This window comes from Berghia stephanieae, chromosome 4, assembly GCF_034508935.2.
Source record: "Berghia stephanieae isolate SIO BIC M18660-M18661 chromosome 4, UCSD_Bste_1.3, whole genome shotgun sequence".
In the NCBI taxonomy this organism is placed as follows: domain Eukaryota; kingdom Metazoa; phylum Mollusca; class Gastropoda; order Nudibranchia; family Aeolidiidae; genus Berghia; species Berghia stephanieae.
This window is the reverse complement of record NC_088363.1, coordinates 38,492,667-38,513,569: the sequence shown is the minus strand read 5'-3', so window position 1 is coordinate 38,513,569 and position 20,903 is coordinate 38,492,667. Positions and strand designations below refer to the sequence as shown.

Here is a 20,903-nt window from a genome sequence, read left to right as displayed (position 1 = left end):
TTCTTTTGTTTTTTTTTTTTTTTCATGAGAAATTAGTATTTTGTCCAAAAAATTTTAACTCACATTTAGACAGATGCATGTCAGTTAAGAAAAGAGACAAGTCTCAACGTATTTTGCAGTTTTGACATCATAATATATAAAAATATATTTGAAAATACTGTCATATGTTGTTGGAAGCGAACCTTCAGAAAAGCAATAAAGACTTTTTTGTTTTAATAGCATCAATCTATCTTCACTTTTTGCTTTATTTTGTATACTTGTTCTTATGGTCTGAATGGTTTATATTTATTTTGGTCCTCCTAATTTTTGTCATATGCATATATTTTTTCTAAACTTGTCCCACTGTTTATTAATAATTTTTATAATGTCACTTCTCTATTTAGTTTCTGGCATAATCTTAATCTTCCTGGGTGGAGTTCCTGGCCTCCCATAGTGGGCTGGGTGGCACTTAATGTGTCTTCTATCCCCTTATGTCTGTTTTCCATTTTGCTCTCTGTCTTTGTCTTGGATGAGATTACTTGGTTTGTCCTGGCTGAAGTGCTTGGCTGGGAGGGAAACAGTCAAATGCATAGTTAGGGTTTTGGGAGATGATATTTTTTTCCCTTGTAAATCATCTCTCTCACTGTTATATATTGTTATATTTGTTATTTTGAATGTGTAATGTAAACATTTGAGTGTATTCCTCTTAGTGTGATCTTGTGTTTGTGTCTGGGTTAGACATTTAGGTGATCTCAAACTAAGCACATTGATAGTGTGCTCTTGAATCTATATCTGTTTCCTATTTGAACCAATCCCCTTTATTTTACCTTTTCTTGGGTGTACTTGCATTGTAATTCTAGAACTTTTTACTATCCCATATTTTTCCTTTTTACTGGTGTTGATATGGCCTAAAGGTGTTGCAAGTGCCGTAAAACCCTTTAAAAAAATTAATCTTCGGTTCCTTAACTTTTGTATCCCTCAACTGACAGGCAATGGGCTCGTTAGAATTCTTGGCCATGACTCAGAATGGAATCAACCACCCCGGCATTGCTGCTTTGGCTGATGCCGTTGCTTCAAATCCCAACCTCACTCACCTAAATCTCAACGATAACACTTTCACTGCGATTGGGGCTGAGGCAATTGCCAAGGTAAGTAAGGCAGTTTGAAAAATGGATTATAATGAGTTATGAATTGTGTCTGCATCAAATTTCTTGGGACTCATCATTTTGGTCATATAAATATAATGTTCTTAAAATATTATAATAATAATAATAATAATAATAATAATAATAATAATATGTGTTTAGTTCTTATAATCTGAAAAGTTGTTGTTATTATTATTATTATTATTATTATTATTATTATTATTATTATTATTATTATTATTATTATTATTATTATTATTATTATTATTATTATATACAATTATTATTATAATAATTATTGTTGTAAATATTATTTTTGTTTTATTATTGTTCTTATTTTTATTTTTGTTTTATTATTGTTATTATTATTATCCTGATATACAAAATGTAACTATTTTTAATATCAATACACAAACAATGCATGTGACATTTGTAATAATACAGAGCATTATAATTATATTATTGTTTCGTGATTCCTTTTTGTGTTATGGTTTTAACATAAAGTACTCATAAAATATTATAGGATTTTGACACTATGAAATACTTAATAGATTTATCTTGTTTTGACCAGGCGCTTCCTAAACTCAAGGCATTAGAAGTCATCAATTTTGGAGATTGCTTGATAAGAACAAATGGGGCCAAAGCTATTGCCAGAGCTTTGGAGGACAGTCACAAGCAACTAAAGGTATGATATTGATTGAGCAGGTTTTTCATCATAGTTGTGCACATCTAATCATAATAATTAATTCATTTGGATAGCTAAACCCCTCGACTAAATGTATTTTTGCATTTGACCAATAGCAGCACGTAACATATAGAATGAGACATGATGCCTGTTAGGCTATATTAACAAATTTTTCCGATAGGACAACTCTGTTAACAGCCAGGCACTCGTTTTATTCCTGAGTATGGTGTGAGAATCTGAGTAAAGAGCCTTTTCCAATTACTCAACTATGTGCCGAGCAAGGCTCGAACTCGGGACCTTCCGATCCGAAAGCGACAAGACCACATAGCCGCACTGGTAAACCAATCGTGTGTATGACTATGACGACATGTCACCATAAAATGAGTTGTGATCAAATCACAGCTGAGAAGATATATGTTCTATTTATGTAATGGTCTGGCCCATAATATCACAATAGATGAAAACATTGCTAAGAAAATTAACCAGATTTAAAGATAAAGAATTCATTGGAGATTTTATTGTCTATCTGGAATTTAGTGATGTATTTATGACTGTATTGTTTTTTGTTGTCGGCTGAAGAAGTGTTTTGAGCCCAAAACGTTCCTTGTTTGGTATTTTGTTCTTTTTTAAGCTGTTATATTCATTTTTGTTTATTACTTTTTACAGTCCACAGATTCTAGCAGCCTTCTGGGTGGGGTTCCTGACCTCCCATAGAGGGCAGGGAGGCGCTTACTGTTTTCTATCCCCCTATATCTGTTTTCCAACATGCTTTCTGTTTTTGTCTTGGGATGAGATTACTTGGTTTTGTCCTGGCCCTGGCCAGATACCCTAGCTGGGAGGAAAACAGTCAAATGTATAGTTTTTGGAGATGATATTTTTTGTCTTGTAAATCATCTCTCCATTAGGCACTGCATTATGTTATGTTTACATATTGGATATGATTTGTTAACATTTGAGTTTATTCTTCTTAGTGGGGACCTGTGCTTGCGTCTGGATAGTGTACTCTTGGAATCTACATCTGTTTCCTATTTGAACCAATTCCCCTTTGTCTTACCTTTTCTTGGGTGCTTTAGTTGTCATTCTAGATAGAATATTTTTACTATCCACTTTTCTTCCTTTTTACTGATGCTGATATGATCTTAATGTATTGCAAGTGCTGTAAAACCCTTAAAAACAAAAACAATTCTAGCAGTCTAGTATCCTGACATTTTTTTTATCCAGCTGCTGGCAAAGGCTCTTTTTTACACAATGTTGTCCAGACTAAACTATTTCTCACTTTAAAGTTAATCTGTGTTTATTTACACTACACACCTGCCATTTCATTGGCATCCATACAAAATTTTTCTATTTTCGAACAACTTTAAGATGAAACTCAATGAAAAAGTTAGATCGTTATTTTACACAGGGTTTGATATTGGAGTGACCATAGACAGCGTTTTAAGTTTTGAAACACATGATCGATTGGTAAAGTTTAAATGATTTTAGCCCTGATAGTTACACAGTACACAAAATACAAATCAAGCCACAAGTTCTGTAAAGAGTCCCATTAGAAACTGTGCTGGAAATTCATACTTGCCACAGTTATTGTTATTATTTAAAATTTAATATCTATGAACCAAATCTTATGTCCCTCCACCCAGCATTAAAAAAAAAGAAAAGAAAAAAAGTTGCGCTTTTATATAGGGCAATATCCACTAAACATGCTCAAAGCGCTTTACAAGGGGTCCCTAACCAACAGCAACACTTAACATGTAGGACGAGACATGACCCGTGTTAGTCGACGATAGAATCAGCGCTGTTACAGCCAGGTACTCATTTTACACTTGAGGACGGTGAGAGAATTGAGTAAAGAGCCTTTTCCAAGGACTCAACTATGCGCCGAGTGAGGCTCGAACCCAAGACCTTCCGGTCTGAAAGCGAGTGTCATACCACATGACCACATAGCCCCCACATTAATTGATAGTATGATTCCAAATACTATGTTAACATCCTAGTATGGGGTAATGACCACTGAGAATGGCTTTATTTCATAAAAACTTTACCTTTATTCCTTCAGGAGCTCATTCTCTCTGGAAACGAAATTTCTAAGGATGGTGCACTGAGTATTGCTGAGTGTTTGGAAGGAAAAGATAACCTTGTCAAATTAGATCTTGATGGTAAGTTGATCAACGGTCAGAAAATTGAATTAAGACACCTGGAAATGTTTCCAGCTTAACTTTATTGGTTCATTGTGCAAGTAAAATGATATATATAGATATATAGATGATAAAACCTTAATGATGTTGTAGAGAATGACCAGAAAAAGAAATGTTGGTGGCGAGTAGGATTTGAACCTTCGGCCTTGTTGGTACAGTATCCTTCTTCTCACCTAAAGAGAAAAAAAAGAAAAAGATGTGAAAAATGAGTAATTTGGTCAAGACTAGCCCAGTAAGAGAGAGAGAGAGAGAGAGAGAGAGAGAGAGAGAGAGAGAGAGAGAGAGAGAGAGAGAGAGAGAGAGAGAGAGAGAGAGGGAGGGAGAGGGAGGGAGGGGGGGGGGATGACGAGGGTTCATTTGTCGAAAATATTAATGTTATATGCATGAATTCGTTTTGTATGATTTTATAAGATTTATGTCAAACATGGTAGGTTGGTCCTTTACTTACCTACTTAATCCTCTGTGTGGTGTTTCATCAACAGATAAGCTTGAAGGTTGGGCTTCCTGACCTCCCATAGTGGGCAGGGAGGTCCTTCCTGTGTCTTCTATCCCCCTATACCTATCTGTTTTTCAACTTGCTTTCTGTCTTTGTCTTGAAATGAGATTATTTGGTTTTGTCCTGACCCTGGCTGAGAGGGAAACAGCCAAATGTATAGTTAGTTTTGGGAGATGATTTTTTTTTTCTTTGCAAATCATCTCCCTGTTATGCCCTGTATTATCTTTTGTTTTTACATGTTATATATGATTTGTAAACATTTGAGTGTGTTCCTCTTATTATTATGGACCTGTGCTTAACATCAGGATGAGATATTTAGGTGATCTCAAACTAAGTACTTTGATAGTGTGATCTTGGAATCTACATATCTGTTTCCTATTTGAATCAATTCCCCTTTGTCTTACTTTTTACGGGTGCTGATATGACCTGCTGAATGTGTCGCAAGCACTGTAAAACCCTTTCAAAACGAATACTTTATACAAGAGAAATTATAAATTAAGTTTAAATGTACCGCCTGGCAAAATGTAGAAAGGGTGACTTTTTTGTTGTTTTTATTTCATCATATTATTCACCCCTTACCATCGTTTTCCTTCTAATAAGATGAGTATTTTGTTCAATTCTCAGCTGTTTAAATGGATATGATTTTCACAAAACTACCCCATTGTTTTATCTGTCCTGCCCTACAACGTAGCATCAACTTCTTATTAATTTCAGCCAACAATCTGGGAGACCAGGGATGTGAAGTTATCAGAGAAACATTGGCCGCTGTAGGATTACAAGATGCTCTAGCTTCATTAAGGTAGGAAAAGTAAATGGGCTAGGAAAAAATCTTGAGCATTTTTATAGAACAATATCCTCTAAACAAGCACTGACACATATAATTCCTTGAAACTTCCAAGTATAGATTTACGGTCATTTTCTGAAAAAAAATTTACACCACAGCAGGCTTGCCAACCAGTATGATTGCTCATATTTTGATACGGTTTGAGGTTCAAAATATGATAATATGGAAATGTTGACTAAAATATGATAAATACAAAAAGTCAAGAGTTTGTTATAAAAAGGGAGGAAAATGATAAAAGTGCAATTGTTGAAGTCATTAAATGTCATTTCCACTAGATGAGAACCTGAGTAACCAGACAGATGACTGTCATTGGAATTACAGGATTTTCCTCCTCTCTACTATCTTGATAAAGACTCCATAAATCAATAAAGGTTAACATTGAAATTTTGGATTGTTGGGCGTGTTGAAAATATAATTTTTTGGGAAGATATATGAGAAAATGAGCATAACATGTGTCAGTGCATGATATAATCAATCGGAAGGTGAAAATTTTGGATATTTGCATTTTTTTCATTTTCTGAAAGAATATATTCCTCAGAGCATTTTAATCTTTATTTGAAGTAAATCGGGTGATTTTTCATGAAGTTATGGTCAGATGTATGGGAAAGGTATCCAGCAATTTTTCTCAAATGTCATACTTTTTTAACTTTACTAGCTGTAAAAAGTATTTAGAAGTGAAATTAAGCTTTGATATTTCCCTATGGTATATAATAAGGGTTGATTTAATCATTTATGACAAGAACTCGTTTTTGATAAAAATTGACCTTCTAACTAAACTTGACAATATCTCAGTTCAAACCTTTTTCACCATCAGACTGATAATGTCATTCACTGTAACATATATTGGGAAAAATGTGATAAATCTTTTCAAATGGTTGAGGTTGATTGGCAAATCTGTAACAATCCCTCTTGGCGCTTTTTGGATGGTTGAGTAAATTTATGATGAAGGGGACATTTTCACTCGGGATGTCAATGAGCAAACAAGGAGTAGTTTGTAATTTGTTGGAATTTACTTTTAATGTTTCATCTCGTGTTTTAATCTTTTAATCACCCATCCATTTTAACATTTTAATCTTCCAGTGGCGATGAAGGGACAGATGAAGAAGATGCCGGCTCTGATGAGGACGAAGATGAGGTTTGTGTAAATGTTAAGAGAACTTTTGATTTGGGTTGAGTTGGAACTCTGCACATTACACACCAGTAAGGTCCTGCGGCCAAGTATTGTTTAATACTACACCTGTCATGGCCGACTTTAAGAGTGTGCAACTTTGTGGTCCAGTAGTAGGACACTCGCCTTCTGTTTGAAAGGTCTAAGCTCTGAGTCCCGCTCTGAGCGGGGCACAGTTGAGTCCTTGGGAAAGGCTCTTTATTCACATTCTCTCACTGTACTCAGGTATAAAATGATACCCTGGTCATTAATAGCTTTGTCTTCGAAAAAAAAAATCGTAGCTTTGTCTTACGGGCTTCATGTCTCGTCCTACATGTTCAATGTTGCTGTTGGTCAGAGACCCTTTGTAAAGCGTTTTGAGCACATTCAGTGGCGATTAGCTACATTATTGCTCAAGTTTATTTAAAGTTGACTCAATGCACGACTTTTGTCAGGATATGACTGTTGTTTCATCTATTACAGCAAGAGATTAGTAACTACATCAGACTGCCTAGTACTAATAAAAAGTTGTAGAAATACAAATTTTTGGCTCCAGCTACAGAACTGCATTCGCCTCTTTGGCTCAAAAATATTATTGAAATGGAAAGTTTCATTCCTGACAACATATATTCAGGCATTTTTGGATCATGCTGAGGGCAAATTATTTTTTTTTTCTTTCTAAAGCTATTTAAAGTGGGTTTTATTTTTTTTCCCCTTGGAAACTATGAATCTTTGAAATTTCAAGTAGCCAGCTCTGAAATTGCATACTCTGGAAAAGATTGAGTCAATCACAGTTACTAATAGGATATCTTGACAGATGTTGTGTTGTTTGTTGTTGTGTTTTTTTTTTTGTAGTGAAATTGGCCCTGTCATCTCCTAACTCTCTGTTTAAGGGGTTTTTAATTTTTTTCATTTAACCTTTTGAAAGAATACAAGAGAGAATATAAAACTTATGAATGCTCTGGTACTGATTTATTATCTTTTTTATTTGTAAGTAACATATTTAAACTTTAAAACAGAAAAAGCATGTGCATTTGCTTTGTTTTTGTGACCAACTGTTAAGATTTGTGAAGAAAAGCATCCTAAAAAATAATAGAAAAGCAAGAAATAAAAAAAAAAAAAATTAAAAGAAAAAAAAGGAATGATTCAATACCCTTATTTGTGATTTTAGGACCCGAAGACGAGGTTGATGGTGAAGAAAATCCTGACCCCCATTTACAAGTTAAGGCTCTTCTTTGACTCCTCAAAAACAGGTAGGTGACATTGTTGTTATTAAGTCATATTTGTTGGTTATCATTGTTTCTGTTAGTTTATTTTTGTTGTTATCATTTTTTTAAAAATGTTCATTTTAAAGAAATGTTTAATTTTTTATCAGGTTGCTTTGAAGAAGAGAAATGAGTCAAAATAAACCCTCAATATTTCGGACTGAATGTCTTATTTTTTTTTTTTTCCTTTTCTGTCCTTTACTTCTGACCTGTATGTTCTCTGTCATCCTTCCCCCCCATTATTTCACTGAAACAGAAAGTAGATTATATTGATTTCATCAATATACATAGAGTTGTTCATTTCATCTCATCAGTTCATTTGCTAGTTGCAGCTCACAAGAAGTGGTTATAACATTAAATCATTCAATCATGCTATTTCGATTTTTGGCAGTAAAGTGGTGGGAGAGAGTGCTGCAGTCATTATGAATGGAAGCAAATCCTTTTTTTTTTACTGAAATAAAAATTATCTGAAGAAATATTAATATTTTTTCAGATGCAAAACTCTGATGACTTAGCAGATGAAATGGACAAGCTCAATCTCTCTTGATGACAAGCAACTTTTAAATTTACATTTAAAAAAAAAACATGTACCTAAAATACGAGTATAATTTATTTCTCATTTCATACGAAGCAGTTTTTAAACATTTTTTTATCCAACTTTATCTTGTGTGCACAAAAAAAAAAGAAAAAAACATTTATTTCAGCAATCTTATAAAATAATTTTTTAAATCTTGTACACAACTCGTAGGCAAGAGGCCAACTGTCCTTGTATAATTGGGACTGCCCTGTTTGCAATCTGGAGAAAAAAAAATATTAATAGATAAAATTAGACTGTTCATATGTAATGCAGTTATGGTGAAGAAAATCTTCATGCTGCTATGTATCTTTCGCTTCGGATCGGAAGGTCCTGGTTTGAGCCTTGCTCTGCACAAAGTTGAGTCCTTGAAAAAGGCTCTTCACTCACATTCTCTCACCGTATTCAGGTGTAAAATGAGTACCTGACCGTTAACGGCGTTGTCTCTGTTTGAAAAAAAATGTTCTCAGTTCCCCTTTGTCTTACTTTCTCTTCGGTGCTTTAATTGTAATTCTAGTACTTTTTACTATCCCATTTTCTTCCTATTTTACTGGCGACGACATACTGCTGTTTTTTGGGTCATGACTGTATTGTGCGTTAGGATGTCCTGTTTTAGCTCTTTGAAAAGTTGGCCACTATGGATATAAAATAGTCTACCTTTGAGATTAGATCTGTTCAACTCAGCTTTTGTTTTTCAAAATAGTTTGTGCTCCTTCATGTTACATTTTATTTGATTTTAATGTGGTTATTTGAAAAAAAGTATGTTAACACTATCTTTTGAATTAAGCCCAAATCTCTTTCACAGTATATTTTTATAAATGTTTTAAAGTCTTGTTTTATACCGTCATTGATAAATGCAATTTTATCACGTAAATTTGTAAACTGCAAAATTTAAAAAATCTATTCTTTAATGATTGAATTTATCACATTTTCTTGAAGCAAAAAATCCCTCATTCTGTTTAGTTTATCATAGTCTTACGTAGTACTTTAATGAATCATATCTCCTATGACCACAGCTTTCTTAAAAATAAAAAATGGTTATGATAATAATAAAATGAATGATAGTTGATTTAAGTAGCTCTTCTGCAAATTGTAAAGCCTCAAAACTCTTTCATTTTAAAAGGGATGATAAACATTTTAAATAAAAAATTCTATAATTTTAGATGTTTTAAACAAAATTGTCTTTAGTGTCTCAGAGATGCATTCCTGTAAAATACTCTGGACCATTGACTGCATTTTAAACACTGATCTTATGAGTTATTTGGTTTTGAAAAGGATTTCTTTTCAATCGAGGAAAAACCTATTGATTATTTGTTTGTTGTTTACAAATATATAATCAGATTGTAATTGGAATATTTTTAAAAAAAAACATTCCAAAGTAAAAATTTGAAATGAATTTTATAATTTTTAAACATGAATAAATGCAGTTTTGATGTGAAAAAGCATTATTTATTTTTTTTTTTAAATTTGGATTGTTATCATATATGTATTTGTCTCTGCCTATGATTTTACAAGCTTTCTTGCGCTTTTGACAGTTTTCCTTTAGAAAGTACTTTGGACAGCTTTTCTAGCTAGATAAAGAACTGAGCAAGTGTGTATGAAAGGTGCCAGACAAACGCAAGAAAGAAAAATACAAGAAAAAAAACATTCCAAAACATCAGTCGACCTCGACTGAGGATCGAACCTCAGACCTTCTGATTACTCATCTTTATCTTACATTGATGCCTGCTCCTTTATTTGTCACATTCATATAGATATAATTTTATATTCATAATATTAGCTCTTGCTAATAGTTTTATACTCAGATAAGCTCTTGCAAGACCAATTTTGGAGTATGCTTTTGGCATTTGGGGTCCTTTAATACAGAATATCCATGAACAGTACAGGGAAGAACTGCATGCTAATGTGAAGAAATGGCTTTCAAATCTGCTCATTTTCATGTGATTTATTTAGTGAGTTAAAGAGTAAAATACTTATCTTTTCCCCAATAGAACAATACATTGAGTGTTTTTAAAAAGTTCAGCGCTTTCAGTGTTGATACAAAATGTACAATAGATTGAAGACGGTGTTATTTAATTTTCTACCTTGATGTGACTTTAACATGTATTGAAAGTCACTTTTCCTTATGACTTAGTAAACTACAAAACAACATGCCTTGAAAGTAAAATAATGTCAGTAAATATCACTCGTATAAAAGATACAACACAAAGTTAATGACATGTCAGCCTCTAGCCTTCTTCAGGTAAACATAGATAAGAAAAGTAAATATATATTACAAGGTTGCCAATTTTCCGTATGTTTATGGAATTCAGTATATTGCAATCCCTCAGTCTATTTTCTAATCATCTGCTTAACAGAAAAAAGTAAGTACATAATGTCTTTTTACTGGAGTTCAGCACTCAGAATAGGGTAAGTCTATGTGTTTGTGTAAAGGTTCATTTAATTTTTGCCTCTTGAATTGGCAACCCTGATAATATTACATTTGCATGATGGTTAGGAAATGATTCCAAAGAGTGGCCAACATTAGAAGTTCAAGGAAAAAAGGCGAAAGTAAGAATGCTAAACAAAGCTATCTATATTCTTGTAGATGTTTTAAATAGTATCTTGTAAATGTTTTAAATAGTTATCTGACCCCAATACCATCAACTCCTTCAATAAGGGATCATTCAATGAGAGTCTCGGTTGCAACTCCACCAGCAGTCATTTTTTTTCCTATCGTCTATTCGACTGTGGAAGTCTACCAAATAATATTAATGCCAACTATTTAAGATTATCAAGACCAGTTTTAGACAGTTTCAGGAAGAAGAAGAAATAGGTTTGAATATTTTTAAGCACATTTCCTATCTGAACTAGTATGCCATAATAAAATAATAAGCATATTTCTATAGCGCCTTTCTCCGAAAGTTTAGTTAATTTTTTGAAGAATCTAATTTTTGTACAAATCACCTGTCAGATGTATAAGTCGAGTGGGTTAATGTCTAAAGTACCTTCTTACTCAAGGGCCAGGGGTTTAAGATCATTGTCGTCCATCTAATCAGTGACGAAGCTTAACATCTTTGATGTTGTTTCACTATGAGACTATACTGCTGAGACACTCACTGGTGCACAAATTGAGAGATAGTTTTTTTCCATGTAAATCATCCCTTCATTATGTACTGACTTAGTTTTTAGATTTCATTATACCATACTTCATAAACATTTTAGTGTATCCTTTGTAGAGGGATTATTTGCATGTGTCAGGATGGGACTTTTAGGTAATGTCAAAACAGGCACATGGATGGGTTGCTTGTGGAATCTTCTGTCCATTTTGTCTTACTTTTTCTTTGGCACTTTTAACTTCATATCTACACCTTTTCCTCTATGACTATCGTCTTCCTTTTTACTGGTCGTTGGAGTGCTAGTATAAAGTGTTGCAAACGCTGTAAAGCTCCTAAAAACAAACAATACAACATCCAAATGTGAAGTTCATACCCAGGCTGTTTGCAGTCCAGGTACCCATATTTGGTTGTGGCTATTGGAATCTGTCAAACAGATGGCAAATCAACGTTGTTACCTCTGGCTGGGGTCTTTTGACCTCCCATGGTGGGCTGGAATTCACTTGCTGTGTCTTCTTTCGCCCTTTATCTATCTTTGTCTTGGAATGAGATTACTTTGTTTGTCATGACCCTGGCCAGAGTCCTTGGCTGAGAGGGAAACAAGTCAAAGTGTATTAGTTTTTGGAGATGATGTTTTTTTCCTTGTAAATCATCTCTCTGTCATGTGATGTAATTTTTTGTTTCTGTTTTGAATATCATCTTTTGTAAGCATTTTAGTGTATTTCTCTTTGAGTGGGATCCTCTGTGTCTGGATGAAACGTGTAGGTGATATCGAACTATGTGCACTGATAGTGTTCCCTTTTTGAACCATTCCCCATAGTCTTATTTATTCATATGTTTAAAAAAAATGTTAATTGTTTTTACTACCCCATTATCTGCCTTTTTACTGGCCCTGAAATAACCTAAATATGTCATAATTGCTATAAAACCCTTGAAAATAATGTGATGTCACATGGCTTGCCAACTAGTATGAAACTATGGAAATATGTTCAAAATATAAAAACATGGGAAAGTTTACAAGACTATGAAAAAAAAAAAAAGACAGGAAAAGAAATTGCAGTAAAATAAATATGGCTGAAAATCCAAAAACTATTATGTTGAAATTAAAAACAGCATTGTTAGTAATAGGATGTTCTGATCAGCACAAGCGGGTCACTCCTGGAACTAGTTCTATTCTCGATTTGAATGTTGTTATTACTTGTAAAATTGCTAAGAACAACAGAAATGCCTTTTTTAAAATCAAGTTTTATCAAATTTTCATTAAAGTGCTAAGCATCAAGTTGTTATTTGTTTGTTTGTTGTTTTTTTTCATACCCGTCTGGCTCAATTTGAAAGAACTTGTAAATTTGTATTTCTGATCTTCTTCTTCTTCAAGTTCCATTCCTGTCCCAGGCTTTGGAGGCTTCTTGAATTATATCTCTCCACAGATTTCTGTCTCTGGCTGATTCTATTGAAATCAAGCCAAATCGACAATACCTCTCGTCATTTCTGTCCTTCAACTCAATGACAACCTTGTTGATTTCATTTATTTCCCATCCACAGATTGTCAGTGCCAAAGATTTCCTCACTTTCCCCTCCCCCACTAAATTGGTACAGATGGGTCCACACTGCGGTGAAGCTCTCTTGAAAGAATTTGGGGTGATTTTTCTTTGTTTTTGTTTTTTAGTTTATTCATTGCTCATACTCATATTCTATTCATTAAAGTTTTTCTGCATTTGAATAATGTTAAACCTGTCCAGAGGAATCAATTGACGTCATTATAACAAAAGAACAGACGGCTTAAAAGTTTACTGATTAAATATCTTACAGATAAAAAATAAATGGAGGAAATTTATTAGAGTGTCACAGTGTACAGACCATGCCGCCTTTAAGCAAGCTGTCATTCGGCACATTTCGGATTCAAGCATACTCATTGTCTCTTAGAGAATTTTTGCTGTATAAATAAACTATACACCTAAAAGCACGATAACTCCGGCTTCAGGCACACTTTGATAAAAGACCATTTCTTATTCTGATTGTTTATTATTGTTATCCATTCCCTTTGAACAAATGTGTCATCATAGCTGTGAGTGTGAGAGAGAGAGATGGAAAGAAGACGAGTGAGGGATAGAGAAAAACGCAGATGCATATGCTCATATACAAACACACTCACACACTAATCACAGGCACACAAGACACAAGGAAAGTGTTACATACAATTATGCCTGCAATTGCAATCAAAGCTCAATTACTGAATTATTTTCACCAAAATACGACAAACCCTCCTCAACACCTACATTCTCTGCTATGACAAATTACTTCGTGTTTTTCAAATGGAGTGTTTTTATTCCATTTTTAACAGATTAGTTATTATGATAAAAATAGAATAATAGAAAAAAGAACTAACTAAACTAAACAAAAACTAATACTACAACGACGGTTAATCATGGAGCAACATTGCGTGGTTTTGTGCGATCATAACTAAACAAAGGAAATTACTTGAAATTTAACTCATGGAAATTTTTGGATTATATCTACTGCGAACTCATGCACGTTTCAGCACAAAGCATGCCTTAGCCTTCTCCCAATGACCATGCTTAGTAGTTGTATTAATACACACCTGCCATTCACTCGTACAGATTTGATGGATGCATAGAGATTTTTTGTGAGGTCAAATTTGGTCAACTTCTGATCTTTTGCTGCATTTTCAGATTTTAAATTAAATATTGATTAGTAAAAAATGTTGTCAAAATGTGATTATTTTCCCCAGAAATGGACATATGTTCAAATTGAACCACACTACATCAATTTTAAAGCAGTTTTTACAGAGACAATTCGTATAAAATAGGGTTATAACTGGGTTGCATTGTACCAGGTAATCACACGCACTGTCCACTTAATTACTATATAACAGTTGTCTTGAGATTTATCTTTTTAAATGTTTTGATTACACTAACGATACTAAATAATGATAAGAATTATGGCAATAATGATTATGATTGTAACTTTATTAACTGGTTCATTAATATCATTTTAAATGTTAGCAGTATATTTTCAAAATTAAAAATTTTGTTGATTATTACTATTACATTTATTTCAGGGTGACAAAAAGAATATTGAGCAAGTCACTCAGGCTATTTTCACGGTAAGGATAATCTATTGTCCGATTTGCATGCATCTGACTGATAAAGTTTTCAATGAACGTTCGTTCCATTTAAACTATAATTCATACTGCCTTTCTTTCTTACTGTTCTTTTGTTTTCATTCCATTTTGTGAACTATATTGTACATAAAATGTTTATTCAATGAACTGATTTACATTAGTTCCTGAGTCACCCCGACCCTTCATCCAGCTGGAGAATTTATGGACTAACATTTTTCTAATTGTAGAACCCAATAAAATCGATTCACCATTTCTTTGCCCAGGATCAAATGAGCTATAACCTATATGGTCTTGTGGTATGACACTCGCTTTTGGAAGGTCCTGGGTTTGAGTTTGAACCTCGCTCGGCGTATAGTTAAGTCATTGGAAAGGGCTCTTTACCAACATCCTCTCACCGTACTCATGTGTAAAATGAGTACCTGGCTGTTAAACAGCATTGTCTCTGTCTGAAAAAAATTGTAATATCTCCTAACAGGCGTCATGTCTTCTTTCTACATGTTACATGTTGCTGTTGGTCAGCGCTTGTAAGTGCTTTGAGCACATTAAGTGAAAGCTCATGCTTTTTGAAAACATTTTTTTTCAATTTTTGAACTGGGGGTGTTCTGACCTCCCAAGTTGGGCAAAAAGTTCTCTTTTTCTGTGTCTTCTACTATATAGCTGAGAGGGAGACAGTCAACTATATAGTACCTTTTTTGTTTTCTATGTACTATTATAATTTTAGAAAATTGGTTTTGTCCTGACCTTGGTCGGAGTCTTTAGCTGAGAGGAAACAGTCAAATGTATAGTTATTGCTTGGGAGATGATATTTTTTTCCTTGTAAATCATCTCTCTGTTATGTACTGTATTATGTTTTATTTATATGTTATATTTGATTTGTTAACATTTGAGTGTATTCCTCTTAGTGGGGACCTGTGCTTGTGTCTGGATGAGACTTTTAGGTGATCTCTAAGTACTTTGATGGTGTGCTCTTGGAATCTACATCTGTTTCCTATTTGAACAAATTCCCCTTTGTCTTACCTTTTCTTGGGTGCTTTAATTGAATTCTATAACTTTTTACTATCCCATTTCTTCCTTTTTACTGGCGCTGATATGACCTTAATGTGTTGCAAGCGCCGTAAAACCCTCAAAAACAAAAACAAAAAACAAACTATTATAATTTTCAGTTTTGGATATATTGTTCTCTGTAAACATTTGGGGATCCATTGCCTGTGCCTTGATGGGACATCATTTTGGTAAAATCAAAATAAGCTGGGATTGTCGTGTAATTTTCTGTTTATATTCGAACTAGTCACCTTTGTATAAATTTTTACTTGGTGCTTTTAACCCTCCCCTTACCAACCATAAGTAAATCGTCACATTCGTTACGATGCAATTAACAGCTTTATCATTCTGATTTCTTTTACATCACAAAATTTTACGAAAATCTGTTAATTATGGCTATAAAAACTTGACACTGTGATGTAGGACACATTTTGCTGAACAATATTATGTATAGAATATACTTGTTGATTTTCTGTTTGATTAAGAAAAATCCATTATTAAGTTGGCTGAGTGTGAATATATGGTGATAATTCTGAAAGTGGCTATTTAGGAGAGAGTTAACTTCAGATCTACAATTTTCCCTCAATCATCTTTCTTTTTACTGGTCCTGAAATGACCTACAAGTGTCCATCACGCAGTATTAAGCCCATAGGAAAATATATTTTAACGTCTTACCATCCATGTTCATTTAAATGATCTATGATAAACAAAAAGTACATACTATGTACTTTTTTTGTTTGTCATAGATCATTTAAATGAATATACATGCTAAGTCACATAGGCAACGTTTGCCTTATACGGTTGATGGAATAGACTCGTGATATTATAATGATAACATACAGCTATGTGGCCCTGTGGTATGACACTCGCCTTTAGACTGAAATTTCAAAGGTTCGAGTCCCACTCTGAGAAGCGCATTGTTGAGTCCTTGAAAGATAATCTTTACTCACCGCACTCAGGTGTAAAATGAGTACCTGGCAGTTAAATGTTATCTCTCTTTGAATTTTTTTTGACATTATGTATCATGTGTCTAATCTCTTCCTACATGTTAACTGTTGCTGATGATTAGGTGCCCCATGTAAGGCGCTTTGAGCATGTTAAGTGGATATTGCGCTTTAAAAATGCTTAGTTATTTATTAGTTATAATTTTCATTCTTTTTCAGGCTGCCATTGTTGTGAACAAGGAGGATGAAGCCAAGAATAGGGCTTGTCAGTGTGCAGGTTAGTTTTAAATTATGGATCGGGGGTGCCAATTAGCAAATTGTATGGGCTACTTGGGTCCAGATAGTTCAGTAATAATAGCAGAGTTATCAGTTATGAATGCAGTCTATGTTTTTAGGGTTTTTTGGGGGGAAGGGGTGTGTTTGGGGGGTGGGGGATCAGATAGCTGTGTTGACCATATGTGATTGGGTAGAGTGGTATATTAGATCTGGCAGAAAGTACTTTGTCATAGACTGTTTCCTATCCAGATGGTAGTAAGTGATTATTATTGTCTGTTAACCCTGAAAGGGCTGACCCTCCTCAAATTTTCCTTCCTCGTGTGGTTGACATAAGGGGAATAATTCTGATTTACCAATGGACCAGTTTAAGAAAAATAGGTACAATTGCTGCGTCAATAACAGTATTAGAACTACTCTAGTTATAGAAGAAACGAAGAATTTGCAGTTGATAACTGTATAACCCGGTTAAGTACTGAATAAGAGTGTACCATGCCAAACAACATTTAGTCAACTATGGGTGATCCCGTTTTTATGAATTAATTTCTGTTAAAAATTCACAGCAATGGCTAGCTTTTCCGCTCTTCTCTACTTAATTTATGTAATCAAGTAATCATTGTCATTTTAGCTTAGCGTGTTGATTTATTTTGGGGTTTTTTTTTCTCAGATGATTTACTGGAAAGTGTTTTCTATACAGTTCCCAATGCTGACATCCTGGTCATTAATGCTCTCCTGGTACTAATGGGACTCATCAAGGCAAGACAATTTTTCCATTATATAATGTCAACAGAAAGAAAACAATACATGGGACTTATTTATAGAAAGAGAAATCAATCTGCATCAGGTTTGCTAAGAGATCTCCACTGGCTTCCTGTTGAGAAACATATAGAATATAAGATCTGTACTATTGTTATTAAATCACTGTACTCTGATTGTCCTGGATACATAAATGGCATGCTTAAATTTTACGTCCCAGCCAGAAGTCTGAGATCAAAGTCTGATAATCGCATTCTTGTGAAGCCAAAAATGACTTGCGAAATTGGTTTTTGAATATTCAGCAGCCCTTATCTGGAACTCCCTCCCAAGATATATCAGAGACAGTAATGATGCAGATTACTTTTAAAAACATCTTAAAATAAAACGTTTCTGTTTTATATGTAACACTGTAGAATTATATTACTTTGTTTCATATTGCATGTTTGAGTGAAAATTGTCACGGTGCTGTTAAGCGCTTTGAGCTTGTTGAGATACAGGGTATGGCGCTGTATGAAAACCACATATTATTATTATTATGAATAAAGATGAGAGGATAGTGTTGTTAAGGGGATCCACAGGTCCTGTCCTCCTCACATTTTGAGATTCAGAAGAAGAAAGAAAACGAAAATCTTTTTTTTGTGTGATTCCTGTGTAAAAGTATCTGTAGAATTCATTTTCTTAGGTTTCAAAACTCAAAAAGGTGTCTAAAGCTCCTAAAATTACCCTTGATTAAGGTAAGGGTAAGTTCAGATATGAATAAAATGAAATATGTTTTTTCGCTTTTCTCAAAATGACATTTTTTACTAACTTTTCTCACTATTTTAAGTAGATCTCAAAAGGTAACTGCCAGAATTTGCTGTAGTTTTGCCACGTTGTTCAATAGATGTAAATTTATCACCTTGCCTTACAAGGAGATTTTTAAATTAGCTGTGTTAGTTTTTGAGTTAGGACATTTTTCTCTGTAATCTCTAAATCCAGAGACCTCGATAAAGCCTTATAATGGGACACTTTGAGGCTGAATATGTAAAAGTATGATAAAGAAACTCAAAATCGGCTTCTGTACGGTGTGAGTGGATGTCCTTAGGAGTTATCATGCCAAATATCAGACCATAAAGTAGAATATGTTTTGAGATCTACTCAAAATAAAGTAATCTGTTAAACGCCAAGTCAGCATTTTAACCATGTCACCACCTGATGAAAAAACATGAAATTTTTTTTTTTGGAAGGTTCATAGTATCTAATTTTAAGCAATTAACTATATTTATGTATATAAACAAGCAACAAAGATATAAATATTGCATTTTGTAGTATACCAAAGTTTCAAAGTTTATTCAATCTTAGGCTTTCGCCAATAAATCATACTAATACTATTTAATGACAACGTACATGAAAGTGGAAAAAAAATGGTAAATGGAACCAAAAAATAAACTGATACCATTAATAACCTCAAAAATACAACAACTGTAATACTTACAATAACAACAATAATAATAATAATAATAATAATAATAATAATAATAATAATAATAATACCATGGCAATCCCCCTTAAGGCTAATAATACTGCATTCATACTGCGACATAGTCTTCTTTACACACTTACATGCACAAACCATAATTCTTAGCCCTCCATTTCATATTCCAGGGTGAGGACAAGAACCAGAAGGCCCCTAACTCCATCGCCGGTCCACTTTTGGTCTTAGAACATGCAGCCAGACAATCCTACTTTCCCTCTGTATCTAGGCAGATTCTCCTCTGCTTTCTCAGCAAGTATGTCATTGCTCGTTTGCTTTGCTAATATTATTTGTTTTTCCTTTTTTTCTCTCTTGTTTTCTTGTCATCTCTTCTCTGGATTTCTTTCTTTTTTTTTGGGGGGGGGGGGGGGGGGGGGGGCTGTGTCCAACATCCAATGTTTCAAAACATTGCCAATGTGATTTGGACTTTTGTTTTTTTTTTTTTCTTTTGTTATACTTTGGCTTTAGATAAAAAAAATCCTCAGTTTTTAATGAAAATCCTGTTTGTTTGTTTAATTGTCTAATGTTGATTTACTCGCATTATGGGTTGGCAGCTTTGTAATATAAATATAATTAATTTAAAAGTTTCTTCCTGTTTATGTCATACCTTTAATTACTCCACATTTGATACAAAATAGCTAAAAAATATATATATATATTATCAATTGTAAGAATTTACTTTATAGGGAATGAGATTAGCGGAGGAGTAGTGTCCCTTGATTGGAAGTCACGAGCGGAAAAGTTATTAGAGAGAACGTCATGTTGGTTGTGCGGCATGAGACACTTCACCGAAAGCGAGGACGAGAGAGACGCATGCGCAAAACCATTTTGACGTTCTCTCTCTAAGGTGACGTCCAATCAAGGGACGCTACTCTTCCGCTAATCTCATTCCCTATAAGTAATAAATTAATTTCATGAATTCATAGGACGTTCTTATTTTCTTTTGTTTACATAAATAATTTAAAAAATAAAAATATCAATGGCTTTGGTCACAAATTGTTGAACTCCACAAATATATTGTTTATAGTTTAAGGCTATGAGTGTTGTTCATTATATATCATTTTCTATCCATCTTTCTTATTATGTCACATAAGCCCCCTATTGCTCTCTTTCTTTTGCATTAAGCAAAATTGAGAAGTTATTAAAACTGATATTGATGCTTTAGAAATGTTCACTGTTACAATTAATGTTTTTAGGAGGTTACTGCACAAAAGTGACAGTTTGTGATTGTTTTATAAGTAATAAATTAACCTGAAGAATTTTCTCTCTTTTTATTTTTTCTATTCTTTTTCAGACCACACCCTGTTTTAGACAAATCATCAGAGGCAACACACAAGATATTACAAACTCTCTATTCGTTTTAAATGGGTTTTGTGTAAGATTTAATTGGTATGCGTGTATGACTGAGTACCTACATGTATGATTTTATGAGAGTGTATGCAGGCTTGCCAACCAGTATGATTTTGCCAACCAGTATGATTTCTCATATTTTAATACGCTTTGAGGTCCAAAATATGATAATATAGGAATGTTTACTAAAATGTGATAAATACAAAAAGTCATGAGTTTGTAACAGAATGGGAGGGAAACAAATAAAAGTAGAAGAGTTGAAGGTTAGTTTAAATATCGTCTTCACCTAGATGAGAATTTGAATAGCCAGCTAGATGATTGTCATTGGAATTGCAAGATTTTCCTACCCTCTTCCAGCTTGATAAGTCTCCATGAATTCAGCAAATGTTAGATTTGAAATTTCGGATGGTGGTACATGTTGCGTGTTGAAAATTTGATTTATTTTTTTTTGGGGGGGGG

The 20,903-nt window shown here is 33.7% G+C and overlaps 1 protein-coding gene across 1 annotated transcript in view; it reads left to right on the top strand.

Annotated features, from left to right (window-relative positions):
• LOC144970528 (ran GTPase-activating protein 1-like) overlaps nt 1-20,894 on the top strand; it is a 30,823-nt gene extending 9,929 nt beyond the window's left edge. Inside the window, 14 exon segments of the mRNA XM_078910265.1 lie at nt 969-1,127; nt 1,696-1,809; nt 3,866-3,965; nt 5,215-5,299; nt 6,425-6,479; nt 6,975-6,984; nt 7,663-7,713; nt 7,716-7,744; nt 12,968-13,063; nt 14,505-14,549; nt 16,772-16,829; nt 17,493-17,581; nt 19,226-19,350; nt 20,389-20,894. Coding sequence (XP_078766391.1) covers nt 969-1,127; nt 1,696-1,809; nt 3,866-3,965; nt 5,215-5,299; nt 6,425-6,479; nt 6,975-6,984; nt 7,663-7,713; nt 7,716-7,744; nt 12,968-13,063; nt 14,505-14,549; nt 16,772-16,829; nt 17,493-17,581; nt 19,226-19,350; nt 20,389-20,458 — 1,086 coding nt within the window. The 3' untranslated portion in view covers nt 20,459-20,894.
• Nucleotides 20,895-20,903: the final 9 nt, after the last annotated feature.